This window comes from Bidens hawaiensis, unplaced genomic scaffold (genome assembly GCF_021521415.1).
Source record: "Bidens hawaiensis isolate Kalapana, Puna unplaced genomic scaffold, B.hawaiensis_p1.1 tig00029807_1, whole genome shotgun sequence".
Taxonomy (NCBI): Eukaryota; Viridiplantae; Streptophyta; class Magnoliopsida; order Asterales; family Asteraceae; genus Bidens; species Bidens hawaiensis.
Window position 1 is genome coordinate 187,922 of NW_027494945.1, and position 25,980 is coordinate 213,901.

At 39.0% G+C, this 25,980-nt stretch overlaps 1 protein-coding gene and 1 pseudogene across 1 annotated transcript; one reads left to right on the forward strand and one right to left on the reverse strand.

Moving 5' to 3' along the window:
• The first annotated feature begins 5,688 nt into the window (after window positions 1-5,688).
• On the forward strand, window positions 5,689-9,181 carry LOC143579469 (uncharacterized). Its single transcript, XM_077062768.1, has 4 exons — window positions 5,689-5,932; window positions 8,141-8,244; window positions 8,315-8,444; window positions 8,533-9,181. The coding sequence occupies exons 1-4, from the start codon at window positions 5,816-5,818 to the stop codon at window positions 8,569-8,571; spliced, it is 390 nt and encodes a 129-aa protein (XP_076918883.1). The 5' UTR covers window positions 5,689-5,815; the 3' UTR covers window positions 8,572-9,181.
• Window positions 9,182-17,556: 8,375 nt separating this feature from the next.
• On the reverse strand, window positions 17,557-19,742 carry LOC143579470 (pentatricopeptide repeat-containing protein At2g01510, mitochondrial pseudogene; annotated as a pseudogene).
• Between the last annotated feature and the right edge of the window lie 6,238 nt (window positions 19,743-25,980).

Here is a 25,980-nt window from a genome sequence, read left to right on the forward strand (position 1 = left end):
TGAGCTCTGGGTCATGTGCGCCCTGGATGAAGGCAGCGCGAACAAGATCTTCACTGATATTGCCCAAACTTAGCTTCTTTGAGTTGAAGCGAGTGATGAAGTTTGGCAGAGATTCGTCTTCCTCTCGTATGCATTTGAGGATTGTCCATTGCTCCTCGGTATACTTCCGTTGCTGGCTGAAGTGTTGGCTAAACTTTTGTTGGAAGTCTGCCCAGTCGTAGATGTGGTTGACCGGTAGACGATCGAACCATGCTCTAGCAGCCCCAACCAGCGTCATTTGGAACATGTAACACCACGTGGGTTCCGTCCAATTGCTGACGGTTGCCCCTGCTATGAACCTGTTCAAATGATCGTCTGGATCAGATATACCGTCATATGTGCCTATGTTGGGCATTTGTTTGGCACTCTTTGGGGCGATTGCCTCAGCAATGTCCCTTGCAAATTTGGACGTTCCTGCATTTGCAACGTTTGGTCTGAACGTTTTAGAGAAGTCTCGTGGACTTCCACCTGTGCTTTTTGGTTTGAAGGCTTGTCCAAAATGCCTTTTCGGTTGGGATTCCGTTTCCTTATGCTTCCCTTTTGCCCTATGGCGAGGGTTCACGTCGGAGTCGGATTCCTCCGAGTCATCCTCCCAGTATTCGAATTCGTCGGCCTGTTGCACGGAACGCAAGCGTTCGTCCAACTCAGCCTGGAATTCCTTTTGTCGTGCCTCCGCCCATGCCTTAACTTCATCGAGAGTTTGGCGGGGGAGTCTTCGTTTCTCAACCTGGGTATCAGTGGATCCCAGTAGGCGATCATTTACTGCACTTGCCCCAGCTTTGGTAAGTGGGGTAGTGTTCGTAAAATTTACTTCGCTTGCCCCGGCTTCGGTAGCCGGGGTAGTGTTCGTAAAAACTGTGTTGCCGGTATTCCCCCTAGTAGCAGGGGTTATGGTTACCGGAATTTCTCTAACCATCTTTGTAGAAGTTTGAAAAAACTGGAGAAAAATAAAGTTCTAGCTTTATGCACGGATGGCGCCAATGAAGAAACACTAACCGGACCCCGGACAGATTACTGGTAACCTGGGGGTTGGATAGCTGTTTCCCACGAGGGGTTAGACCCTTGGAAGATGGTTCTTCTGATAACCTGCAAAACAGACACCGTGAGCTCGTCACTGAGAAGGGGGGGGTTCCTCCTTGTGACCACCCTCCGGCGTGAGAATCAGACTAGATTGCTCTTTAAATATAAAAGTATATTAAGAGATTGCTAGAGCAGATATCAGGTATAATATGATAATGTAGTAAGATATGTTGTGTCCAGATGATCATACCATTTGGGGTATTTATAGCCGAAGGTAGGTTTCCAAGGAGGTATGGCCGGCTGCAACAGTGTTCCTGTTCATCAACAGTAGTCTACGCACGTGCCCTGCTGGTAGTTGGTGGGTAGGCAGCGGCTGATAGCGACCAGGCCTGCTGTATACTATTCCCTTTCCACCAACTGCCGGCTACGCACGTGGTATGACAGTAGTTGGTGAGTAGGCAGCGGCTTAATAGTGATACAGTACAGGAGCATGCTGCTCGCCATACTGTATCAGTGAGCTGTCGTATCCCTGATCAGATCTTTCGCCCATACCTCGTCAGGTACAGTAAAAGGTCCTTCAGTATAGACTGGCTTATTTGGGCGGGAGTATTCCCCCTCCCGCCTCTGTGCGGGATTGCTCCCGGCTTTGCTCATTCCTTCAGGTGACACTGAATGATCGAGAGCTAAGTACCTAGTGCGTGTAGCCATGCTGCGCGGGTGGCCTTCCCTCATGGCTTGTATCCGAGGCTGCGGGAACAGGCGGAGTCCTTCACCATGGGAGGCATTTCCTGCGGGACCAGCTTGCATACTGCGCGTAAGGACGTCACGTCTCTGAGCATGGTTGGTCCTGCGGATCCAGTTGGTCTCTGCGCAGACGTCCCTGTTTAAGGTGAGTCTTGCGGGTCCAACTGGGCTCTGCTGGGACCTACCTCTTCAAGGTGTCAGTACAATTTATTCATATGTTACTGATTTAACAATTACCCCTTAACCTTATAGGACCAACCCAGTGTATTGATGTTGTGGAACTCACAAATAATTAGTGGATCATTTGTTATTTATTTATGTTCGATAGTTTATTTTCATATATGCTTGTAATTTTTTTTACGTTTGTTTATATTCATTTAGGTGTGGTTATGTTTGATTGCATTTGTGAACCGTTCATTTGCACCATTAACGGACACGAAAACATTTATTTTCTTAGTGAACAAACAAAAGTTGTTCATGTTCGATTGATTTTCGATTAAACTTAATTGAATGATCACGAACATGTCATGTTTGTATTCGTTCGGTTCATTTGCATACCTTAAAAATACCATGGATCCATCACTAGATACCAAAGGGTGAAAGGAGTACCTATGGGCAATGTTGCAAAAGTCGCTAGACTGTCCCTAGGCGGCCGACCTCCTTGGATAGAGTACTCGGGGAGTACTCGGACATGATAAATATAAAGAAAATTAATTTTTGGGTAATATATATATTTCAAATATCATAAGTTTACTAATATTTGTAACAAAATAAGTGAATATCAATATAAATAAGAGAAATATTTTTTTAAACACTAAATTATTCTAAAAAATGTTAATCAATAATTAAAAATAATAATATTCGCTTTTTAATATTATAAAAATACGAATTATGTTGTATTTTTTAAGTTAAAATAGACCCAAGTTAGCCGACTAGATGTGATTCTGACTAATGTTGACCACCTTTAAACAATTTTTAGTAACTAGGCGGAGTTAAAGAAACTCCTCTCGGCATCATACCTTGTAGCTTGTACTCGGAGTACTCGGCCTTGTAGACCTACTTTTACAACATTGCCTATGGGATGAATTATCAGGATGATAGGCCATGTCAACAAATTGATACAAAAAAAAATTAAGAGGTTCGGTGTAGACACCCCGATTGAGAGAAGAAAATGTAAAGAGATGAAGAATTTGGGAAAAGGCCGGGAATCGGGAGAGCGGGACCCCCCCCCCCCCTTTCCATGGTCCCGATCCACATTGCTTCTCAAATGAAGCTCCCAAAGAGCACTCCGTCCAGTCTAATGGCTATATACGTTTCATGTTAAGCGTGGTATTTAGAACGACAAAACAAAAAATTAAAAGAAATACTCCCTCCGTCCCGGTCAAAGTGTCTTAGTTTGAAAAATACAAAGTTTAAGATAGATTAAATTATTGTTTTTTTTTGCTTACTAAATGACAATAATGCCCTTAAAAATTGGGTCCATAGATTTGTTTATTAATATTAGTTTTGTGTGTTTAAGGGTAAACTTAGAAATTGGCTAATAAATTTTGAAAGTGAATATTTATAATGAGACAAATAAAAAAAAATGTAGGCACTTTTAGTGAGACGGAGGGAGTATATATTAGTTATATGACGTACGTATTGAAAACAAATGAATCATACAAATTGGGAGGTTCAGTTTGAAGCCTTGAAAGTAATTGGCAAATCCTTGTTTTAGTTGACAAGTATAAGTGGATAAAGGTATTGAAAGATGAAATTGGTTCTCTATAATGGTTGGCTTCTAGTAGATAAACCACAAGATCAAATGTTGGTAAATGAGGGTATTCAAGGGTTGGTGGTTCAAGGTTAAAAGCTAAGCTTGTGGTTAAGGGGTTTACATAAGGAACATAGGTTGATTAATATTATAACGAGATACTCTTAGATGCCTTAACTTGTCAACTGGCTAGCTGGCCTAATTGTTGGTAATGATCTTAAGCTGAAATTTCTTGTAGTTAAACCAACATTATTATATGGAAACCTTGAATTTACATGAATCAGCTAGCTATAAGCCTATAAGGATGTGAGGTTGAGGGTAATGAAGTTTATTGAAGAAATCATTATGTAGTCTCAAATAGTCACCCATCCAATGGTACAAGAGATCTAATGTGTATACCATCACTCATGGGTTTCAAAGGAGCAACTATGACACTTGTGTTCACTTCAGATATACAACTATGACAATTGTGTTCACTTTAGATAATTAAGTTAAAAGACTAGGTTCTAAATTATTTTTTGTGTTTGTAATCGTTTTCAATCTAGAGTAGTTACATATACAAAAGATGGTTAACAGACTTGTGGAGTATGTTTTGATAGCGTCTATCACTCGAATTTTCCTATAACTCAACAACACATTTTTTAATCGTTTTTTTTTGTCTGAAAGACCTGAACCCAAGACCTCTCTAAACACTTCAAACCCAAAGTGTTATTAATTTTTGCAATTAAATTCTTTTTGTTGTTTTGAGTGAATAAATATATTGCACCCCCTTGTTACGGTTTTTTTTAGGTTTTGTTTTTAATTGTTTTATTATTTTATATCTTGTAATGATTTATTTCTGTTTTTTAATGTAGTTTTGTTTTGATTTAATACATATATATTATTTTTAACGCATAACCAATCACAGATCAAAGAGGGTAGAGAACAACCAAAAGTGTGACACAATTTTTTATAGGTATATAAAATTATAGAGTTAGGTTAACGTACACTAATTCTTAATGTACAAAAACGTACGTGAGTACACTCAAGCCAAAAATACAAAAACGCTCAAAGCCAAAATACAAAAAACACTCAAGAAAATTATAATACGCTCAAAACGGGTTTCGTGAAGAAAAGTAAAAAAATTGATCGATTGACGATCCATATTGATGATTACGAGATCTTGTGATGTGGATCAATTTCGTAAATATAAGTATTTTCATACGTTAAGGATTATTGTATTATATATTTTATTTAAAATCATAAAAAAGAGAGATTATATTATTTTCTTCAACAAATATATATAACTAGTTTTTATTCCCCGTATTACGGGGGTTGTTTTATCTTATTTGTTTATAATATTATTTTTTGAATTTTTATTTTTTTTATTGTATAAAGATAATAATATACTTATGGTTTGATGATAAATTGTTTCATAAATAAATGAGATATAACCCGGTTTAAATGCTATATGGGATAGATGAGACCCAATACCCGTTTATTATTATTTTTTTACTATAAAATTGGTTTTTAATTATAAGTAATATATAACTTTTTTAATTAAATCATATATTAATGTTGGGTATATCCCTACTTTCTACTTTATAGGATTTTTAAATCAAATGTTTGGTGAGGTTAGTTTTTAATTTAATGAGATGTTATAACCCGTTTAAGAAATATTTGGGTTTGATAAGACCCATAGCCGTGAATTTGGGTCAAATGCATGAGAAGCCTCCATTTAAAAATCAAACAAATCTGGTGACTCCAAAAAAGGGGGGAGCGACCTCATCGCGACACCTAGGATTTTTGGGTTTTCATTAATATATAACTTTTTTAAAATAAATAAGATATTAATTTTTATTATATCATATTTTATAGGATTTTTACATCAATAATTTGGTGAGATTAGTTTTTAATTTAATGAGATGTTATAACCCGTTTAAGGAATATCTGGGTTTGGTAAGACCCATACCCAAGAATTCAGGTCAAATGCATAAGAATTCTCCATTTAAAAATTAAGTAAATCTGATGACTCCGAAAAAAAGAACTACATAGGATTTTTTGGGTTTTCGTTTATATATAATATAGATTTATAGTAATCAATAGATCATCATCATCTCTAATCTAATATCACCAACAGTCTGTCTAACTGCTTTGCTTTGCTGTTTCATCCAATTAAACCCTAATCTAATCTAATATGGTCTCATCCATCTCTGTTGACGATTACCTACCAATAACCAATAATAATATTAATCTTATCTCGATCTAACAATAACAAGCATGAAAGAGAAAAAATCAGCAAAGTTAAACCTCCAAGATCAGAACCACTTATCATCATCATCATCCCCTTCTTCCAAATTCGCCAAATTGCTTGATCCAGAAGCTTCCTGGGATAAGGTCTGTCTGTTTATTCTTCTTCTATAAACAATTCAATTCAATTCCATCTTTTATTTATATTATATTCATTCGTTGCATTGTTTATAATCAAATTCAATTGTTTGTTGTGTAGATGTTAAGTGGACATATCTTAGATTTAGTAATTACCTTTGATTTGGTTTAGTTAGCTACCAAATTATGGATCTAGTAGATGTTAAGTGTAGTTGTTAGGGTCTCACTCAATGCCGGCAATTGGATTCCTGTTTAAGACACGACAAGACCTGTTAATAAAAAAAAGTGTGGTATGCGATTTTTTTATATTCTTAAATAATTGAAATTAGTAGGCAAGACTCCATCATTTACCCTTATTGGTACACAAAACTTAAAACTGTATTATAGTCATGGCATATAAAGTAGTTAAGCGAGTCATATTCATGTTTGATATTTGTGTTACGCACGTCACTTCTTACCAGTTAAACCTGTTAAGACACAAATTGCCAGCCATTAGTAAGCTTAAAAGGTTAATGTGGTACTTTACTTTAAGATTTTAATGTTGTAAGGGAATTGATGCCATTGTTCAGTTGCAGTTTGAAGTATTCAATGCACACTTGTTTTTCCAAAACCACTTCTAAATTTCATATTTCATACACATTAATACATTTAACAACTATAGCATATATATATATATATATATATATATATATATATATGTCATGCCATACCACAACTAGTACAACACAAACGAGACAAGTCTATGTATCTGCTCTAGGACTAGGTTTGGTGGTATTAGCAACACGCTTTCGCTTTAGATTGATGCATTGTATATGCTCGCTCTACTAGCATAAGTAGTTCATATGGGTTGAAGATAAAGCCACAAATTGGAAGATAATTCTTAGTTGTTTGGTTATATTTGTAGGGTCATTGTAATTTGAGTTAGAGATAATTGTTTAAAGAGTTTTTGTTTATTACTTTGTTGCTTCTAAGTAGGAATTTTGAGTCTAGACAGAAGTCTTGTCTAGCATAAATAGGTTTATTGCGTGGTTTTCTGTTTTCTGGTTTATAATAAAAGAGTCGAATAATTGTTGATTAGTATGATAGTATCTGATGTTTAATTGCTGCTGTTCGATCCAATTTCTCCAATAGAAGCTTGATGTTTTCACAAAAAAAAGGGCCTGAGTTCGTGCCTCTCGTACATGGCGAGTTAATGTTGTGCATTTAGAAAATGTGTATATTATATAACATATAAAGCTTATTTATAGCTAAATTTGGGTAGGATATGCTAAAACCTGCGGGATATATATATAAATTTTTTATGTAGGCACTTTGTGACTCGATTTTAAACCGTGTCGCTTTGGTGTGATTCTTGCTTTTTTTAAATAAAACAAACCTAGAAGCTTCGGTTAAGTCATCAGAATCAAACAAAAGTCTGCAATATCTTTCATTCTTGTTGTGCCATTTTCATCATCCATCTGACCTGTCAAGTATCAACCACTTATTAGTTATTACTTTCATTAATTTCTTGCAAAAAGTATGTGATCCGTGGCACCCATTCTTTGATGCCATTGTTTGAATGCATGATTATATTTGACATGCATCATGCCATTTAATAAACTTTGTGCCTGTCGGTTTCTTTTTTTTGTATGAAGCTATCAAGTATTATTATTTTTTTACTAATTAATGATGTAAAAACTAACATTATTAGAATAACATTTCAATTCACAACTTACATGTTGGAAGACACTTGAGTTTCACTTGTAAATCTTAGCAGTTAGCACTACACATAAGACTAAGAATCCGAATGGCAAATTTTCGTAAAATCGGAGCAGAGGCTCCAAATGTGGACCACAAAGTCGCTATTAGGAAGTTAAAATCTTAATACATGTAATAAGTATATTTAGCATGTGATCTTGTCTAATTAGTATTTTTACATGTAATCTTGTCTAATTAGTACTTTTACATGTAATATTCACTAATTGGTATTTTTACAAGTAATCTTGTCTAGTTACTATTTTTACATGTAATCTTGTCTAGTTACTATTTTCATCTCCTACTTGCTCCACCATTTTATCAAGCATTTTATATGAACTTTCTAGAGCGAATCAACCGAGATAATTTTTTGTAGCGTAACGGCGGATGATCAGATTTTGTGATGTCACAAAGTTGGTTTTTTGTTATTCTATTATGATAATAGATTTTGAGTTACTGAGAATCTTGTTTGTTTGAGTGCAGGACCAATTAGGAGATGTACTTCACTGGATTAGACAAATAGTCGCCCTTGTATGTGGGTTAATATGGGGCGCGATTCCTTTGGTCGGGGGTATCTGGCTTGTCACGTAAGTTAACTCGGATAGCTTGATTGCATCATTATTAATTTACATCATTAACTGTTTAATTTGGTTTCAGATTTCTGCTTATTTCTTGTGGTATCATCTATGGTTATTATGCAATCATACTCAAGGTTGACGAAGAAGAATTTGGTGGTCATGGACCTCTTCTTCAAGAGGGTCTTTTTGCTTCAGTCACACTTTTTCTGGTATTTAACACATTATTTACTAACACATTTTGTATAAAAAAACTACTGTTTTTAAAAAATATTTATGTTTTTTTTTTCATTGTTTCAGCTGGCTTGGACTCTTGTGTACAGCTTGGCACAATTCTGATGTTTTCTAGTTCACTTGCGTGAGGCACAAAGCAAAAAACTGAAGTTTTGATATTCCAAGCATTGAAATTGTGCATTAGTAGGTGGGTTAAGCATTTAAACTAATCACCACTTCGCGATAATTATCAGCAGGACTTTGTTTTCTTTATTATTTTGTGTCTTATGCAATGTCTTCATTACCTGTAGCCGCCTTACCGTTTCGTTGGTTGGACCGATCAAAATTTGTTTCAAAAATATTTTTTGTGTTGAACTCTCCCCTAAATAAAACAAAATATGCAAATGCAGGTTTGCGGTTTTAATTAATATAAAGCATTAAATAAATAAATCATTGAGTAGTAAGTGTTCTTATTGGATAGGAACAATTACGGATCAAAAAGACTTAATAGTCGATAACTCCATCGATCAGCGTTAATCTTCTGTCCACATAGGCTCGTCCTGACAACAACGTTAGAACCGAAATTGTTCCTATTGATGTGCGTATGTAACCATCTAATAATAACAAAATTTTCAATTCATTCAAACGGTTTGTCACTTTTAACCCTAAATTGAGTTCTTAACAATGCACTTTTTTTTAATTAAATAATTAAACACCAGTCACACACATAAAATAACATGTAAAGAGTTTTCTGCTTTCTTTATTGTAGCAACATATTGGCTAGCTATACAGCAATGAATCCTTTACAAACAAAATATCATCATGTCTTTGTATATGAAAAGAAACCAGCAATTAGCAACATATATATTGTGTATATATGCAGCTATGAATCTTTACAAACAAAATATCATCATGTCTTTGTACGTATATGAACCTGATCCAACAATTAATTTTCTTTACATGTATGAACCTCACATATGTCTTTGTAGGGGATACCTTCTATAACTCTCCTAGCATATAAACCCTTCTCAATAACTTGCACCTTTGTTGCAGACATCTTCATATTAAGCGAGAGAACTAGGGCATCCATTCCTTGGTGCGCACCAATAACTATCCTAGCACGCTCTCCAACGCGCGGGATGACGGTACGAAGATGTTCTTGATCTAACAAGAACGTCTGGTTGCTATCGATCACCTCGACCTCCGTTGTATACTTGTTGAGTACTCTTCGAACCATGGCGTGCTTGTTAAAGGCACTAGTACTCGCCTCCACCACAATGCACAAACCAGTTCTTCTTGCGGTTTTGCGCATCTTTGTGGTTTTCCCCTTGTATCATGACTTGTTGTAGGTTAGAAGACCAGGCCGCACCCGCACTATTTTTCTTTGGTTTGCTAATATTCCGGTCATCAATATCCTTGTCATCAAGGACGTTACCTGTAGCAACCTCTTTTTTAATGAAACAACGAAGCTTGAAGTTCATAGCCCCCCTTTAACCGCACTACCTGTTTGGTTTGGAACTTCCTCGAGTACGAAAGTAGTTTCACGTTCCTTTGACCGTTTCTTGTTCTCTAGGATAATCGCGGCATCCCTACCGGCCATAAAAGCTCTCATCGCGCGGTTTGTTTGACGTATAGTTTCTTCAAGTTGTGAAATCTGTTGAATTGCACGAACTGGGCAAACCAAAGACTCCTGAACGATCTTAATGTTATAGGCACGGATGTTGTACCCTTGCCATAACTGTTATTTGTTTGCATGATATGCCCTTACAACTCTTTCAAGATTCTAAATACTAATCATGCTAGATGCAATAAGTTTCTGACAAACTAGAATTTCATCACTGGGATCTTCTCGCCCCTAGTGGGGTTCGAGGGGCAGAGCCCTTGGCTGGGGTTAAGCTGTCATGGTCAGATTGAAAAAAATATATTTTCATTAATAAGTATTTATTAAAAACCTAATCAGAAAACTGAAGTTCAAACCCCCCGTGTACGTTTCATTACATATATGTCGTATATGTTAAACCTACATATCCGTTGTATATGTCAAACCTACATATCCGCCATATATGTCAAGTGACATATGCGTCGTATATGTATATAACATATACGCCGTATATGTACAGTTGTACATATACGCCCGTATATACATATCCGCCGGATATGTGCAGCTCAACTTATCTTTAACGCGTTTTTAGGGTTTTTTCAACAATTCTGGCACCGTCAGCCGTTGTTAACCACCACGTTTGGTTGGATTTTGATTGTTTATGGTTCAGGTAGGTAGCTTTGGGTGGTCTAGATTCAAGCTAAGGTGACCCTTAGGCTCGTTTCTTATGGATTAAACACCCGATAAAAGCTAGATCTAGATCCAAACGGCTCGTCCGACATCCTGGGGCTGCGGTGTCGGGTTCTATAATGTTGGGTCAGCTGAGATAAATGAATTATTACCTTCAGTTGCTCTTGGATCGTTGACTAGAATAGTGTAGAGACTGTTTGGCTTAAGTGTGTGTTTTTGATGGCGTAGGCTAAGGTGTAGAATGATGGAGATAGAAAAGATTTAGGGTTTAAGGGGTATTTATACCCTTAAGCCCATGAACCTTAGACCCATCTTCATCAAAAGTCCATCATTTAATTCCATTTATTTTAGATTACCATATTTTTTTTATTATTATTATTTTTCTACCAACTCAAATTAATTCTTCCAACGTAAATAATATTTAAATATTATCCATGGAAATTCTGGATGTTACATGGTGTTGCTTGTACAAACAACACAAACTTCTCTAGCGGCGACAGAGGGGTTATCGAGGACCTCCACTCGGATATCCTTTGCCAAATAGTCAATACTTACCGATGCTAATTTTCTAAGCACGTCTGCTTGTTTGTTCTCACTTCGCTTTTATATGTTTCACCTTGCATGTTGTAAAGTATAGCATTAGCGATTTAGCTTGCGCGAGGTATGAGGCCGTCTGATCATCTTTTGCCTCATACGCGCCTTCAATTTGGTTTGCTACTAGCATATAGTCCACGTAGGCCTCTAAATGATTGGCCCCAAGTTTTTTGTTATTCTTAGACCCGCCAAGAGCGATTCATACTCCGCCTCATTATTTGTACTTTTAATGTCTAGACGAATGGCGTATGTGAACTCGTGGCCTTCTAGGTCCTTTAGCTACAGTCTCGCGCCCAATCCTTCATCATTTGATTCACCGTCTGTGTACAATTGTCAGACGTGTTCTTTTTGTTGATTTGTGTGAGGTTGCAATTCCTTTTGGCACTCTACTTCCCGCGTTGCAGGTACTTCAGCTATGAAATCAGCCATAAATTGGCCTTTGATCGCGGGCCATGGTTTATATTCTATTGCATGTTCTCCCAGTTCGATAGCTCATTTGGCTAATTTGCCTGAGAGTTCTTGCTTGCAAAGTACATGCTGTAGCCGATAATTGGTGAGAACATTGATCGGGTGTCCTTGAAAATATCTACGCAATCGACGCGTTGCTTGGACTAGTACAAGGACCAATTTTTCTAAGGTGGAGTATCTGGTTTCCGCATCTGTCAGCATGCGACTAATGTAGTAAATGGACGTTTGAACGCTGTCCATATCTACGAGCAGTATTGCGACAACTGCTCTGTCAGATGCGGCCAGATACATTTTAGTGGTTTCTACCTCTGTTGTCCATCGGAACTGTGTTTTCTTCATACAGTTTCTTAAAGTTGATTCGAACGGGAAGGATTTGTCAGCATGGTTTGACATGAATCAGTTCAGAGCAACCAATCGTCCGTTCAACGTTTGGACTTGTTTGACCGTGGTGGGAGAAGGCATTTTGACTATAGCTTCCACATTTTCCGGGTTTGACATGAAGCCACTTGTGGTGACAATAACGCCAATAAATTCCATTCCTCCAATCCGAAGGAACATTTACCTGGGTTGAGTCTCATGCTAATCCTACGGAGTGTTTTGAAGGTTTCTTCGATGTTCTTCAACAACGCTGATTCGGCGTTACTTTTAATGACAAGGTTGTCCATGTAGACTTTAAAGTTTCTTCCGATCTGTTCTTTGAATTCTCGATTCATCAGACGTTGGTATGTGGATCCCGTATTCTTCAGCCCAAACGACATCATTTTGTAACAATATGTCCCATTGTCTGTTCGGAATGCGGTTTTGTCTTGATCTGCTACCGCCATGTGGATATGGTGATACCCTTTATAGGCGTCCAGGAAACATTTGTAACAAACGTTACTAGCGTGTCCACCTTCAAGTCAATTTCGGGTAAAGGGTAACAGTGTTTGGGACATGCTTTAGTCCATTTCCCTTTAACGGCTATCGCATACCCATTAGGGATGGTTACAGAAGCTTTATGAAAACTTTTAACTACATTACTTAAAACAGAATCTTTGTGCATGATATGATCAGTGGCACCCGAATCAATGATCGAGTTTTCACCACGATCACTTCTACCTGTTGCATTTACGCTTTGTCCGCTATCGTTTGTTGTCACGCATCCTCCCGAGAACATCTTCAAATTATTTTGGTATTGATTGGATGTCAAGCCATATGTGAGGCTTAGTTTAGCATCAACACAATCCACCTTTGTTTTTTTTCTTGTCTGTTTCTTTGGTCATGACGTCGACTTTTATGTTTTAGTCATCAGCTCTGATACCATGTGTTAGTGCATAATGTCTAGTGCTAGGATCTTGTATTTTGTATTGGAAATAGGTTTAATATGTAATATGGGCTTATATGTACCATATCCAGTGGATATGTACTTATACAGCGTATATGTACATATACGGCGTATATGACAAGTCTATAAATATAAACTTATCCGTCCATACTAGTAGAGATTCAGATTTCCACATAGAGTACTGAGCTTTATTTTGTCATAATCATTGTAATGTTGTTGGTATTGAAGTGAATATATGTAGCATCCCAAATTTCGTTTAATTTTTGAAAGGTATTGTGTTTAATAAAATTGTAGAAGATAAATGTAATTATCTAAAGTAGGAGAGGAGTAAGTGTCATTATATGAAAAGTTAAACATGAAACCTTACCATCTTTCTATAAATATAGCCAACATCTAATTCATAACCATCATTGCCTCCACACCTCAAGAAAACACACTTCTCCAGTTCCCGTTTTTGAGGAAATAGCCCACAAAGACACGACGATTCCTGAAGATCTAACTGTCAGATCGGTCTCAAATTTTAACTGAGTGTTCATGGCATATAAATGAAGAATGAAGATTTCCACCAATCAGGGGCGGATCTACGGCCAAGCTGCAGGGTCGGCCGTCCCCTGTGAAATTCCATTTTCTAGTGTTATATTTATGATAATTTTTGGGCCGACCCCTTTGAAATTTCGACATCGACCCTGTGAAATTTTGAAGAAAGAAAAAGGGAAAAGATGACTTAACAAAGGGTGAAAATGTTAAGAGGTCAATGGGAAAATTTTTTTATGGTTACAGGTCTTAGTTTGGAGAAGATGGCATTTTTTTATTTTTTAAAGTAATTTAGACTAGTTAATAGGGTTATATTTGTAAAATAACACACCCATCAAAATATCTTGTTCCAAAACAACAATTGTGACTAATACTATGCAACTCTTCTAAAAGACTCAACCTTAAATTTATTTTACTAATATGGAATATTTATAAATGCTAAAACTGAAAATAAATAACATTATATTTCGGTTGGACTTATTGTTTTTCAAGTATTTAGCTTTATGTTTATTTAGACTTAATTAGATTATTAATTTATTCTGAAAATGTCAGGATTATATATATACACACACAGTTGCAGACATGTCTAAGAAAACAAAATTTGTAGAGAACAATTATAATGATACAGTGTATCTTTATTATTAAATTTTAATCTATTGATGCGTTTGTCTAGTGTAATAAAAATTAATTTGGTTTTATCTATTTATGATATGACCCGACCCGAACTGACCCGGATTGAGACAAAAATATTTTAATATTTAGCATACACATCAGATGCTTGAATATTTTCGACCCCTGTGAAAATATTTTCTGGATCCACCACTGCCACCAATAAGATCTTCGATCAGAGGTCGGTAAGTCCGGTTTTTATCAGCAAAACCGTAACAACTAAAAATGGAATTTTCCGGCCACTGTTCAACTTTTCTGGCGACTGTAGCTGCGTTTTCCGGCGAAAGTTCATATTCTTCTGCATATATAAGTACTCTTTAAATCCTTTTAAGATGATATACGATGATCTATGGCTCCCAATCTTGATACCATTGTTTGAATGCATGATTATATTTGACATGCATCATGTCATTCAATAAACTTTGTGCCTGCCGGTTTCTTTTCTTTGTATGAAGCTATCAAAACTTATTATTTTTAACCTCTGATGCACGGAAACGCGACCTAGGTGCCATACCCCGTCCCGGAAACTCGCCGGGGACGGAAACGCCGTCGGGGACGGTAGGAAACGTTTCTTGACCGTTTCTGTAAAGTTGGGGATGGTCGTTGACCGTTTCGAAAATTCCAACAGTGTTTCGATACGTTTCCAGGACTTTGGGGACGATTTTTAAACGTTTCCAGCGCCACATACAGTTTCCGGCGCCGGAAAACGGATGAAGAAGAAGAAGAAGAAGAAGAAGGCGACTCTTTATTATTAACAATAAACCCCTTGATATTTTAATTGTTTGCATTTAGTTCCTTAACTTTGTTAATGTTTACATAAATAGTATTAAATTAGGTTATGCATTTTAACATTTAACCCTCACTATATAGACTAGCTTGCATTTGGTACTCAACTTATAAATTTATGATAAAATGTTTAAATGACATTACATATAAATAAAAATTATATATTTATTTATTTGTTACTAATAATTAATTACCTATGTAATATATATATTTATTTTTTATATGTATTTATTGTCGTACCTGTGCCGTACCCGAATCTTGATTTTTTGAGTTTTGCAGTTTCCCGTTCTCGTACCCGTGCCCGTTTCCCGTTCCCGTGCAACATAGTTTTTAACTAATTAATGATGTAAAAAACTAACATTATTAGAATAAAATTTTAGTTCACATCTTCCATGTTGGAAGACACTTGAGTTTCGCTTGTAACCCTTAGCACTACACGTAAGACAAAGAATCCGAATGTCAGTTTTCGCAAAATCAAAGCAGAGACCCCAAATGTGGACCCCCAAGGCACTATTAAGAAGTTAAAATCTTAATACATGTAATAAGTACACTTAACATGTAATCTTGTCTAATTAGTATGTTTTACATGTAATCTTGTCTAGTTCGTATTTTTACATGTAATCTTGTTTAGTTAGTATTTTTAAATGTAATCTAGCACATATTCATCTCCAACTTCCTCCATTTCATCAAGCAGTTTATATATGAAGAAACGTGGATCGGCTCACTGGTAGACGATCAACTTTCCTCGGGTATGATTATGCTATTTCACCGATGGTTCTCTGGAATCTGGATTCTTCCACCTACAAAATGAACAGCACCGTAAACTTACCCCTCAGAAAGGGACAGAGGGGTCCTCTTTGGGGTAACCCTCCGGTGTGAGAATAAGAGATTGTAGGAGAAGATAATAATCTGAGAGTGAGTAAGGAATTGGAATGTATTTTCTAGCTTGTATTGCTTAATATTGCTTAATATTGTGTAATATAGCGTAATATAGCGTAATATGGCGTACCTCTCCTTGTGGAGTTGATGTGGTATTTATAGTGCTAGGGTTTCCAATGATTGGGCTCAGACCCAATTAGGGCCTTTTTGGCCTCCTCCTATTGCTTTGCGCCACGTGTCCTTAGGACACCTGGTGCTTTTTCATTGATTATTCTCTGACCCAGGTATTTTACCTGACCCATGTGCAATCACGTGGTAGCACATGGGTTTTGCTGAGTTGTCCACCTTTCATTGGTAGCTGTCAACATCTGCATATTCTTATTCCTTAAAGGATACCTTCTGGAAGGTTGTCTGACGTGCACAATCAAGGTTGTCCTTATCCTGATTTGGATAAGGACGAGGTTGATTATGTGCATGTGTGATATGCGCTTATCCTGAGGATGCGCGAGGTCTTCTCTTTATTCTCACGCGCAGATGTTTCATGCGCAGATGTGATATGCACAAGCATATGTAATATACGCCACGCGCGGATGCGCCATGCGCAGATGTGATATGCGTGAGCATGTATGATGCGTGAGCATGTGATATGCGCCACGCGCGGATGCGCCACGCGCAGATGTGATATGCGTGAGCATATATGGTGCGTGAGCATGTGATACGCGTGAGCATATGTGATGCGTGAGCATATGTGATGCATGAGCATATGTGATGCATGAGCATGTGATATACGCCATGCGCATAGGTTTTGGCTTTGTGCCTTCATAATATCTTGATTTCAAGCCTCTTGTCTATGTCTTGTGGGTTGACCCGCCTCGCTCGGTGTTGAGGCGGGTACATACCTCTTCAATATAAATTTTGTTGAGCGAATCAACCGAGATAATGTTTTGTAGCATAAAGGTGGATTATAAGATTATGTGATGTCACAAAGTTGGTTTTTTGTTATTCTGTTATGATAATAGATTTTGAGTTAGTGAGAATCTTGTTTGTTTGACTGCAGGACTAATTAGGAGATGTACTTCACTGGATTAGACAAATAGTGGCCCTTGTATGTGGATTAATATGGGGCGCGATTCCTTTGGTCGGGGGTATCTGGCTTGTCACGTAAGTTAACTCGGATAGCTTGCTTGCATCGTTATTAATTTACATCATTAACTGTTTAATTTGGTTTCAGATTTCTGCTTATTTCTTCTAGTATCATCTATGGTTATTATGCAATCATACTCAAGGTTGATGAAGAAGAATTTGGTGGTCATGGACCTCTTCTGCAAGAGGGTCTTTTTTGCTTCGGTCACACTCTTTCTGGTAAAACATTTATTAATCCAGTATTTGCTAACATATTTTATATAATAAATAGTTATTTATTTGTTTATTTATTTATTTATTTATTTGTGTTTCAGTTTGGACTCTTGTATACAGCTTGACACACTTCTAATGTTTCTAGTTCACTTACATGAGACACAAACACAAAGCAATAAAACTCAAGTTTTGATAAGTATTGGACAACATTTGATTATCATAATTGTGCATTAGTAGGTGGATTAAACACTTAAACTTTAAGCATTTGTTCTTTTATCGATTTGTGTCTAGAATTTACCAATAATCTCCACACGAGCAACAACCGTTCTTGAAATGATGAAACCGGCTTCTATCTCTAATCACAATCTCCCTTTCAAAACTCTTGGAAACTAACTTCATCACAGCATGACAATCACCACAAATCCTTAAATTCTTCACTACCCGTATAACGGTCCCTTTACTCGTAGCAATAAGCCCAAAAGCGACCGCCATCTTCTCACTATGATACAACAACGCCTTATCTTTCTCTTCATCTTCCACATCAAAAAACACCTCGTTTCTGCTCGCAACATGTCCCTCCAACCTTAAACGACTCAAAATCTCATCAATCATCTCATGAATCTCCTTCACCCTCGGATGAACCTTGTCCTCGGCTCCAAACTCATGAATATCACCATTAACCTCAATCGAACTACACCCACGCAACTTATCAAATCCTTTTTGTTTCATAAGTTCTCGTGTTCTTGCCACATCATCCCACCTTCCTGCATTTGCATATATGTTTGACATCATAGTAAGATAACCCCCGTCTTCATGCTCGAGCTCATTCAACCGTTTGATAGCTGTTTCGGCTAACTCAACCTTCTTGTGAAGCTTGCATGCACCAAGAAGTGCACCCCAAACCCCTATATGTGGCTGCATCGGCATACTTTGGATCAACTCATAAGCTTCATCAAGTAAACCCGCCCGACCGAGAAGATCAACCATACAACCATAGTGCTCTACTCTCGGTTCTAAACCGAAATCTTTAACCATACTATTCAACAACTCACGACCCTCGTTCACAAACCCCGCGTGAACACAAGCACATAGCACACCAAGAATGGTGATTTCATTCGGCATAACGGATCCCGTTTTCATACGCGTGTACATCTTTAAACTCGCCTCACTTTGCCCGTTCATCGAGAAGCCCATAATCATAGCATTCCAAGCAACAACATCCGGGTTTTGCAACTTATTAAACACGTACTCAGCACTCTCCAAATCTCCACATTTTGAATACATATCCAATAAGCTCGTCCCAACAACAACGTTAGAACCGTAATTGTTCCTATCGATGTACGTATGCAACCATCTGCCTGTATCCAAAGCACCAACTTGAGCACACGCAGACAAAAGGCTAACCAATGTTATGTCATTCGGGTGTATATTCTCACTCAGCATTTGGTAGAACCGGTTCATGGCTTCTTGGACTCGGTTGTCACGGACTAAACCACCAATGATCGTGTTCCAAGATACCAAGTCTTTCGTTGGCATATCATCAAAAAACTTAACCATCCTGTCTACTTCACCATGTCTCGCGTATCCACCTAAAACCGTATTATACATTAACAAATCCTTAACGGGAGCAAACGTGAAAAGTTCGTACGCTTTCTGAACATCACCGGCTTTAATATACTGAAAGATCATAATGTTCCACACCACAAGATCTTTACCCGGCATTTCATTAAACAGTTTACGTGCAGCCTGCAAGTCACTGCATTTATCGACACACGAAGACAACAAAACCGTCCACGCAACCTTATCTTTCATCGGCATTTCATCAAACACACGACGCGCTGCGTTCGTATCACCAAACGCACCGTAGAATTCGATCAAACTCGTACCGATAAAAGTATCTAACTCGAGCCCGGATTTGAACAATAACCCATGTATACATTTAGCTCTAACATCCTCCGTCAGCTCGGTACACGCTCGAACGACAAACGGGTACGTAAAACAATCCGGGTTAACGGGTTCGGTCCGCATTCGATCAAAAAGGTTCAAAGCATGTCTGGGTTGGTGGTTTTGTTGAAATCCTCTAATCATGGTGTTCCAAACGAATGAATTTGGTTCAGGCATTTGGTCGAACAGTTGGAGTGCATAGTTCATGAGACCCAAATTCGCACAGCAGGTGACGAAGTTTCCGACGGCGTAACTGCTCCGGTGAAGACATGTTCGGAGAAGGAAGACGTGGATGGATCGGAGGTGTTTGATGGATTTGATTGATTGAGGGGTTTTTAAGAGAGTCAAAGCAAGCTGCTTTTGTTGGGTTTCTGTCATTTCTCCAAGGAAACCCATCCATTGATTCCTAAGCTCATCGAGCGTGTAAAGCGAACAATATTGGTTGATACATAAACCGGGAACGAGGTGTTACTTTATAATACCTTAAGCAAATCTTACACTGTTTTGTTATGTTATGTTATATTATGTTTATACGAGAAATACTCGTTAGTTGATAGAAAAATACCCGTGACACTTAGTAGCACAAAAATTGGAAAGCAAGATGTATGGCGCGTAGGTAAATGATAATGTAGCGCGACTCAGTAATAATGATATGACATGTAATCAAATAAAGATGTGGCGCGCAACAAAATAAGATTAGGTGTGTGGCCTAATAATGCGTGTGTGGCACATGTGTTTAAATTACAAGGTTTTATTAGGCGTGTGTACCAAATATTGTGGATGAGCGTTGACCTCAATTACCAAATACTTTACGATGCATGTTTGTTCCAATTACCAAACGGAATGGATGGACGCTTGTTTAAATTTCCAAACTTTTTATAACGCGCTTATTCCCATTATCAAGTGGCGTGCGTGTACACATGTTTAGATATCAAGCTTTTTCCAATGCACATTTGTTCCAAATATCATGCGAATAAATGAGCACTTATTTCAGATTGCAAAATACAACTACATTGTTTTCATTTACTAGATAAGTATCTTTTTCTATCGCATACTCAATTCAATTACCAAACAACGTATCTTTATGGGCTTTTTAAGTCCATATAATGTCTTATGAAGCTTATAAGCATGGTAAGGTTTGATACAAGCTATTAGGCCTATGGCCTGAATTTTCCCTTAAAAGTTTTCTCTTGGATGGTCTTGGGTTCGATTCTCTTGAATATCAAAGTGACAGTTTGAAATTCTTTCTCTATGTTTAAACTTGAGTATTGATATTTAGTAGGCATAATGGTTTACTGCGTACTCAAAAGGTCATTCGGAAAAATAAAGGTTTTGACACAATTTTCAAAACTAGCTAGTTGAGAAAACATAAACTTTTTTCTTTATTGATTATATCATTTGAAAATGGGATAGGACTATAATAAGTTATATAAGTTACATAGAATATTTCTAGACAAATTTGAGAGCATATGTTAAGATGCCGAGTTGGTTAACGTAACAAACTGCAATCTAACAAAACGAAGAGATCTTAAGTCATTTCAAAAAAAATATTACAATCAGCGCGTGAAAGAATGCCACTTCAAGAAGAATGATTTTGTCCTTCGAAACAATGAAGCTAGTCGCGCAATACCCCCGGGAAAGATATCTCCCAACTGGGAGGGACCTTATCAAATCTCGGAAGAATTGGGAAAAGGCGCATACGCTTTAAAAGATTTAAATGGAAAGAAGATCCCGCGCACATGGAACGCAGCACAACTTAGAAAATGTTTCATATAAAAGTTGTCAAGTTTGTAATCAAGGCTTTTTAAGCCATTATGAATAATGATACGCGCTATTTTCTCTTAATATGCGTTTTATTACCTTTTGCATACATGTTTCACACTTCCCTTTATTAATTTTGAGCAATATGACAACATTGTATTGACATCAAACTAAAAATAAAACGAAGTAAAACATACATGCGCAAGCTTCAAGCTCAAACGCGTTAACGAGTTTTAACTCTAAAACGTCAGGGCCTTAGCCCAATAATATGAGCCTTAGCTCAGGGCCTTAGCCCAATAATATGAGCCTTAGCTCAAATTACTCATAGCATCCATCCTACGTATTGCGCAGCTGGACCATAAAAATACCTAAGCACAACTAAGGCAAAAGCACATGCCAAAGCATAGTTGTTAAGGTCTCAGGTCGGGGCCGCGCATGGGGTTATAATGGATATAAGCAGAGTAACACATACTGACACGTAAAGGCTAAAAAACTCATTCATAATTCCCTATAATAAATGCACGATAACGTCACGCAAAAGAGGAACAATGAAATGCTAAGGCACGTGTCAGCATATTCAGAATATTGCAAAATAACTTGAAATATGACAACTGTTAAGGATTAAATAAAATAATTTCCTTACAGCCTTGTCCAAGTTTCAATGAGTAAGCATACCTTATATTCAACGAGCACAAACATGATAAAGAGACGAATTGGGAATGCGCAAGATGCGAATAAGGGAAAAACAAAATTTCATTCCATAAACATAGAAGTTTACAAATTTACAAATGATGAGGTAAAAACTACAAAAAAAAAAAAAAAAAAAAAAAAACAAGAAGGGCTTTTCAAGTCTCTATATCAATATCAGCCTCTTCATCGTCCTCATCATTACTTCCTCCCTCAGCATCTGGCTCAGCCCGCTCCTCATCTCCAAACTTACCATAATCAAGCTGTTCGTCTTGAATATAGTCGTCTTCTATTATGATAGCGTCAGGAGTAGGTCATTTGGCCACGCCAGAGCCGCTGGCAGAGGTAGCGTTGCCCGCGCCATCATCATTGCCACCAGTCCCTTCACATTCATCAAGTAATTTCTTTAAAGCGCCAAGATCTTGTCAGCAAGTGCGGCTATCTGCAAGTCACAAGGAACAGTATGAGTACAAAAGATTATGAAAATAAGTCAAGTAAACTCATTAATGTTAAAATACCTGCTCAAGGATGGGAATTGGAGTATTCAGGTACTTCTCCCCCACCTCAGCCATGTCAGCGCAGACAACGTCGAGCTGATAAGGGTAGTCGGATGGATTTTTCTTTAGCATGCCATATTCATAACCATCCTTAAACCCTTCAGCTCGACCCACCAAGCGCGATGCCGCATTACAATCCATCACAAGGGTCTGAAACTCGTCTGAGTATTTCATCGCATAAGCGCAACGAGTCACACCCTGTGAAATCAGCCATTGACGGTCCTGCGCTAGGGAAGAAACAGACGTCTCAAGAGCAGGGATCTGAGAGTTTAACAACTCAACAGTTTCCTTGGCTTGTTTTAGCTCTTCTTTGTCAGACGCTGCTGCCGCCAAGGCTTCATTCTTTTCCGCTCGCGCAGCATCGAGCTCTTTCTTCAGGCGCGTAACCTCACTCTCCAATAAGGATTTGTCAGTATTAACTTGCGCAATAGTTTGGTCACGCGCCTCTGCTTCCAACTCCAGGTCACGCGCTCGACGCGCGTACTTGGCCGCGTCTGCCTCTGCCGCTTGCAGCTTCTCCCGCGCAGCTTGCAGCTCAAGCCCGCGCTTCACAAAAGCAGCGTTGGCACTTGCCCGGTTCTCGCTAAGTTCTGCTTGGATTCTCAGCCCTCTCTCGGGCATCAGAAAGATTCCAAGCAGAAATCTTAGCCTTTTGCTTGGCCTCCGCAAGGGCATCACGTACCTTTATATAATCATTGCGAAGCTCTTGGGAGGTAGCAAAGAACGCAGACCCAGCAAAAAGGTGGTCATTAAGCAAGTCCACGCGAGCGCGGTCCTCTTGAAACCTCCTTTCAGCTGGAGGAACAGAGTGAGCCCAAAAGTCTTCACATACGCCCATGGATTGGAATGAGCTCTCTTCAGTGATATTCCAGCTCGGGCGGTATATGTGATCAGCTCCATACAAACACAAAGCAACGCAAAGAAAGGTTTTAGTTATCTAAACACTAATTTGGAAGTCTGCACAGCGGAGCAAAATAAACTTATACCTGCGGAGAACCGGCAGAAAGGTTAGCGCCAGCTGGTGAGCTCCTGCCCGCCTCATGAGAAAAAGGCTGCGCCACGAAATCTCGTGGCGCTATAGGGCTTGCGCGGCCACCATCAGAACCTTCAGACTTAACCTCCTCATCCTCTAGAACAGGTCTCTTCTCCTGCGACTTGGAAGAATCAAAAATAGTCTCACGAGGAGGGCAGCGCGCAGGAGGAGGTGAGGGAGGTCTTGACGCTGTTAGAGTAGCCCGAAAAATAGTCTCCTGCTCCTTAGTGATCCCAATGGGGGGAGATTCAGTACTTGTTGGAGCAGGAGCAGAACTAACGGCGCCAGCGCTAGCAGTGCCACCAGCAGCTTGTGTGCCAGCTATAATTCCTATTAAAAAACCAACAAGGAGAAATGATTCATGACTTGAACTAAAGGAAAAAATCAGACAATCAAAGCGCAATAAATACCTTGGCGCACCGCAGTCCGCGAATTAAACATCGCCATGAAGTCCATTTTCCCCCTTTTCGAGGGTAAAACAGGGGACTTCAAAACAACCTTCGGCGTAGCCTCGGCACCTTGCTGCGCCTGAGGTTGAGCCACCAACGTTGCCGGCTCTACAAACATTTGAGTGAACAAAGCTTCATTAATGACTATCAGAATCACGCTCATAAAACCACAAAAAATAAACAAAGTATACCTGTCGGAGAAGACGAAACAGCAGGCACAGCACCGCTCCCCTTGTCCGCCGCGCGCAGAGACGAGGTGGCGGCACCATACCTCGTGTGGACGGGAGGACTGCCCACACCTCGAGGCAAAGAAGACGAGGAAAACTGGGAAGTAAAACCCTTGGTTTTCTCAAATCCCTTCGCCTGGGTAGGAGGAAGATTCTGGGCAACAGAGGCATCATCTTTTTTCTGTTTTTTACTGGCCCCTGCGCCAGTTTTGCCTTTAGCCTTGCGCTTGAGTTTTTGCGCTTCAGCTTCTTCCTCCTCCACTTCCTCTTCCACAAGCTCCAACTCATAATTAGCGAGCGCATCTACAATACGCGCAACAGAAATGTTAAAACCAAATTTGGTACTCTAAGGGCCTAAGCACAAATACAAAGGCTTACCAGGCGCATCGCTGTAAAAACAAAATTCTAAATCGACAGGGATGAACATATCATCGAAGCGATCAGGGAAAGCAACTTCCCCAGCGCTCAGCGCGACAGAGCCACCTTCCGTATGCTAGTCATAGGCGGCGTGGATGTATTCCTTGCTTTCTGCATAAAACAAGACAAGTGATATCAGCAAAACGAATTATACTCGCACAAAATTAATGCAATGAACAAACAACCCACCTGAGCCATCAACATGGATGACAGGCTCAGTCCCGCTGTTAATCCACCTCTTGCTCATGCCAACCCCCACCAACGCTTCCTCGCAAATTTTCCTGGCGGGGGATGGTTCAGCAGATAACTTCTTAACCCACGCGCCAGATGGATTCTTAAGAACGTCATCATCCGCGGGCGCGGAAGTAATCGCGCGCATAGTCATGCGGATGGGAATCACACCAGCCTTGATATAAAAGAATTTTTCAGCCCAGTCATGAAGGCTTTTGAAGGAAACAGTGCAGCACTTAACCTTCTGGCTGCGCGGTGTGAATGAGAACCAAGAATCTTGGATTTTCGGCTTATAAAAATATTGAAAGCGCCGAGAGGTGGGCTCCTCGCGCTGAGCTTTGCACATGAACTCAAAATGAGTCATGCGCACTAGTCCACAGGGATGAACCTGAGATATATGAATCCCGTAAAACTGGAGGAGCGCACCTATAAACCTCGTCATTGGAAGACGAAGATTACAGTGGGTGAAAAAATGAGAGTATAAAGAGATATAGCCGGCGGGAGGATCCGCCACCGTTTGCCCGGTCGCCGGGAGCAGACAGCCATACTCAGGGAGAAAACCCTGAGAGGCGACGAGATTATCAAAGTCAGATTGTTTCAACTTGCAGGGAATCTCATCCCATCTCTTCACCGCCTTGTTCTTCCCTCCCTCCTCTGACGAGGCCTCGGCAACCCGTTTACCCTTGCCGGTCTTCTTCAAAGTAGACATAACCACTGATTTTACACGGCCTTTACTAGGGGAAATTGTGGTGTCCCCAGACATACAATTGCGAATCGAACAATATGGTCACTTTAAGCACGGAAATCTGGAAGCAAGGATAAAGGCTCTTAATCGGAATGTAAATTGAAGAAGCAAAAGCTCTGAAAATGACAATGGAGATGAAGAAAAAACCGTTCAAAAGGTTTGGTTTTATAGGCCCAGGGGAGAGAGAGAAACAAGTAATAATCAGATCTACGCTCATGCGCCACCACGCGCAGGCGTAGGCCAACATAAGCACCTGTAGCACCTCGAGCACGCGAAAGGTCTGACACATAACGTCTCCATCTCTGATGCATGTCAGCATCAACCAACCACGTGCATTGACGATTCGTTTTAACCAAATGGATAGAATTTCGCGCAACGCACATATGAGAAATGAAAAAGAAAAGACAAACCCTGTTAAAAGAGCAAACTATTAAGTCTAATATCTCTCTTACCTCGCTCGCACGAGACAAGACACACATTAGACTGGGGGGGCTTGAAGGGGTATGCACCCGCCTTAACATCGAGCGGGGCGGGTCAACCCACAAGATATAGACAAGAGGCTTGAAATCAGGATGTCATGAAGA

Excerpts from the sequence above, each read along its gene's own strand:
- LOC143579469 (XM_077062768.1), top strand. The coding sequence starts at position 5,816 with ATGAAAGAGAAAAAATCAGCAAAGTTAAACCTCCAAGATCAGAACCAC. Across the intron at positions 8,245-8,314 it reads GGGGGTATCTGGCTTGTCAC|ATTTCTGCTTATTTCTTGTG; the intron begins GTAAGTTAACTC and ends ATTTGGTTTCAG. Across the intron at positions 8,445-8,532 it reads CTTCAGTCACACTTTTTCTG|CTGGCTTGGACTCTTGTGTA; the intron begins GTATTTAACACA and ends TCATTGTTTCAG.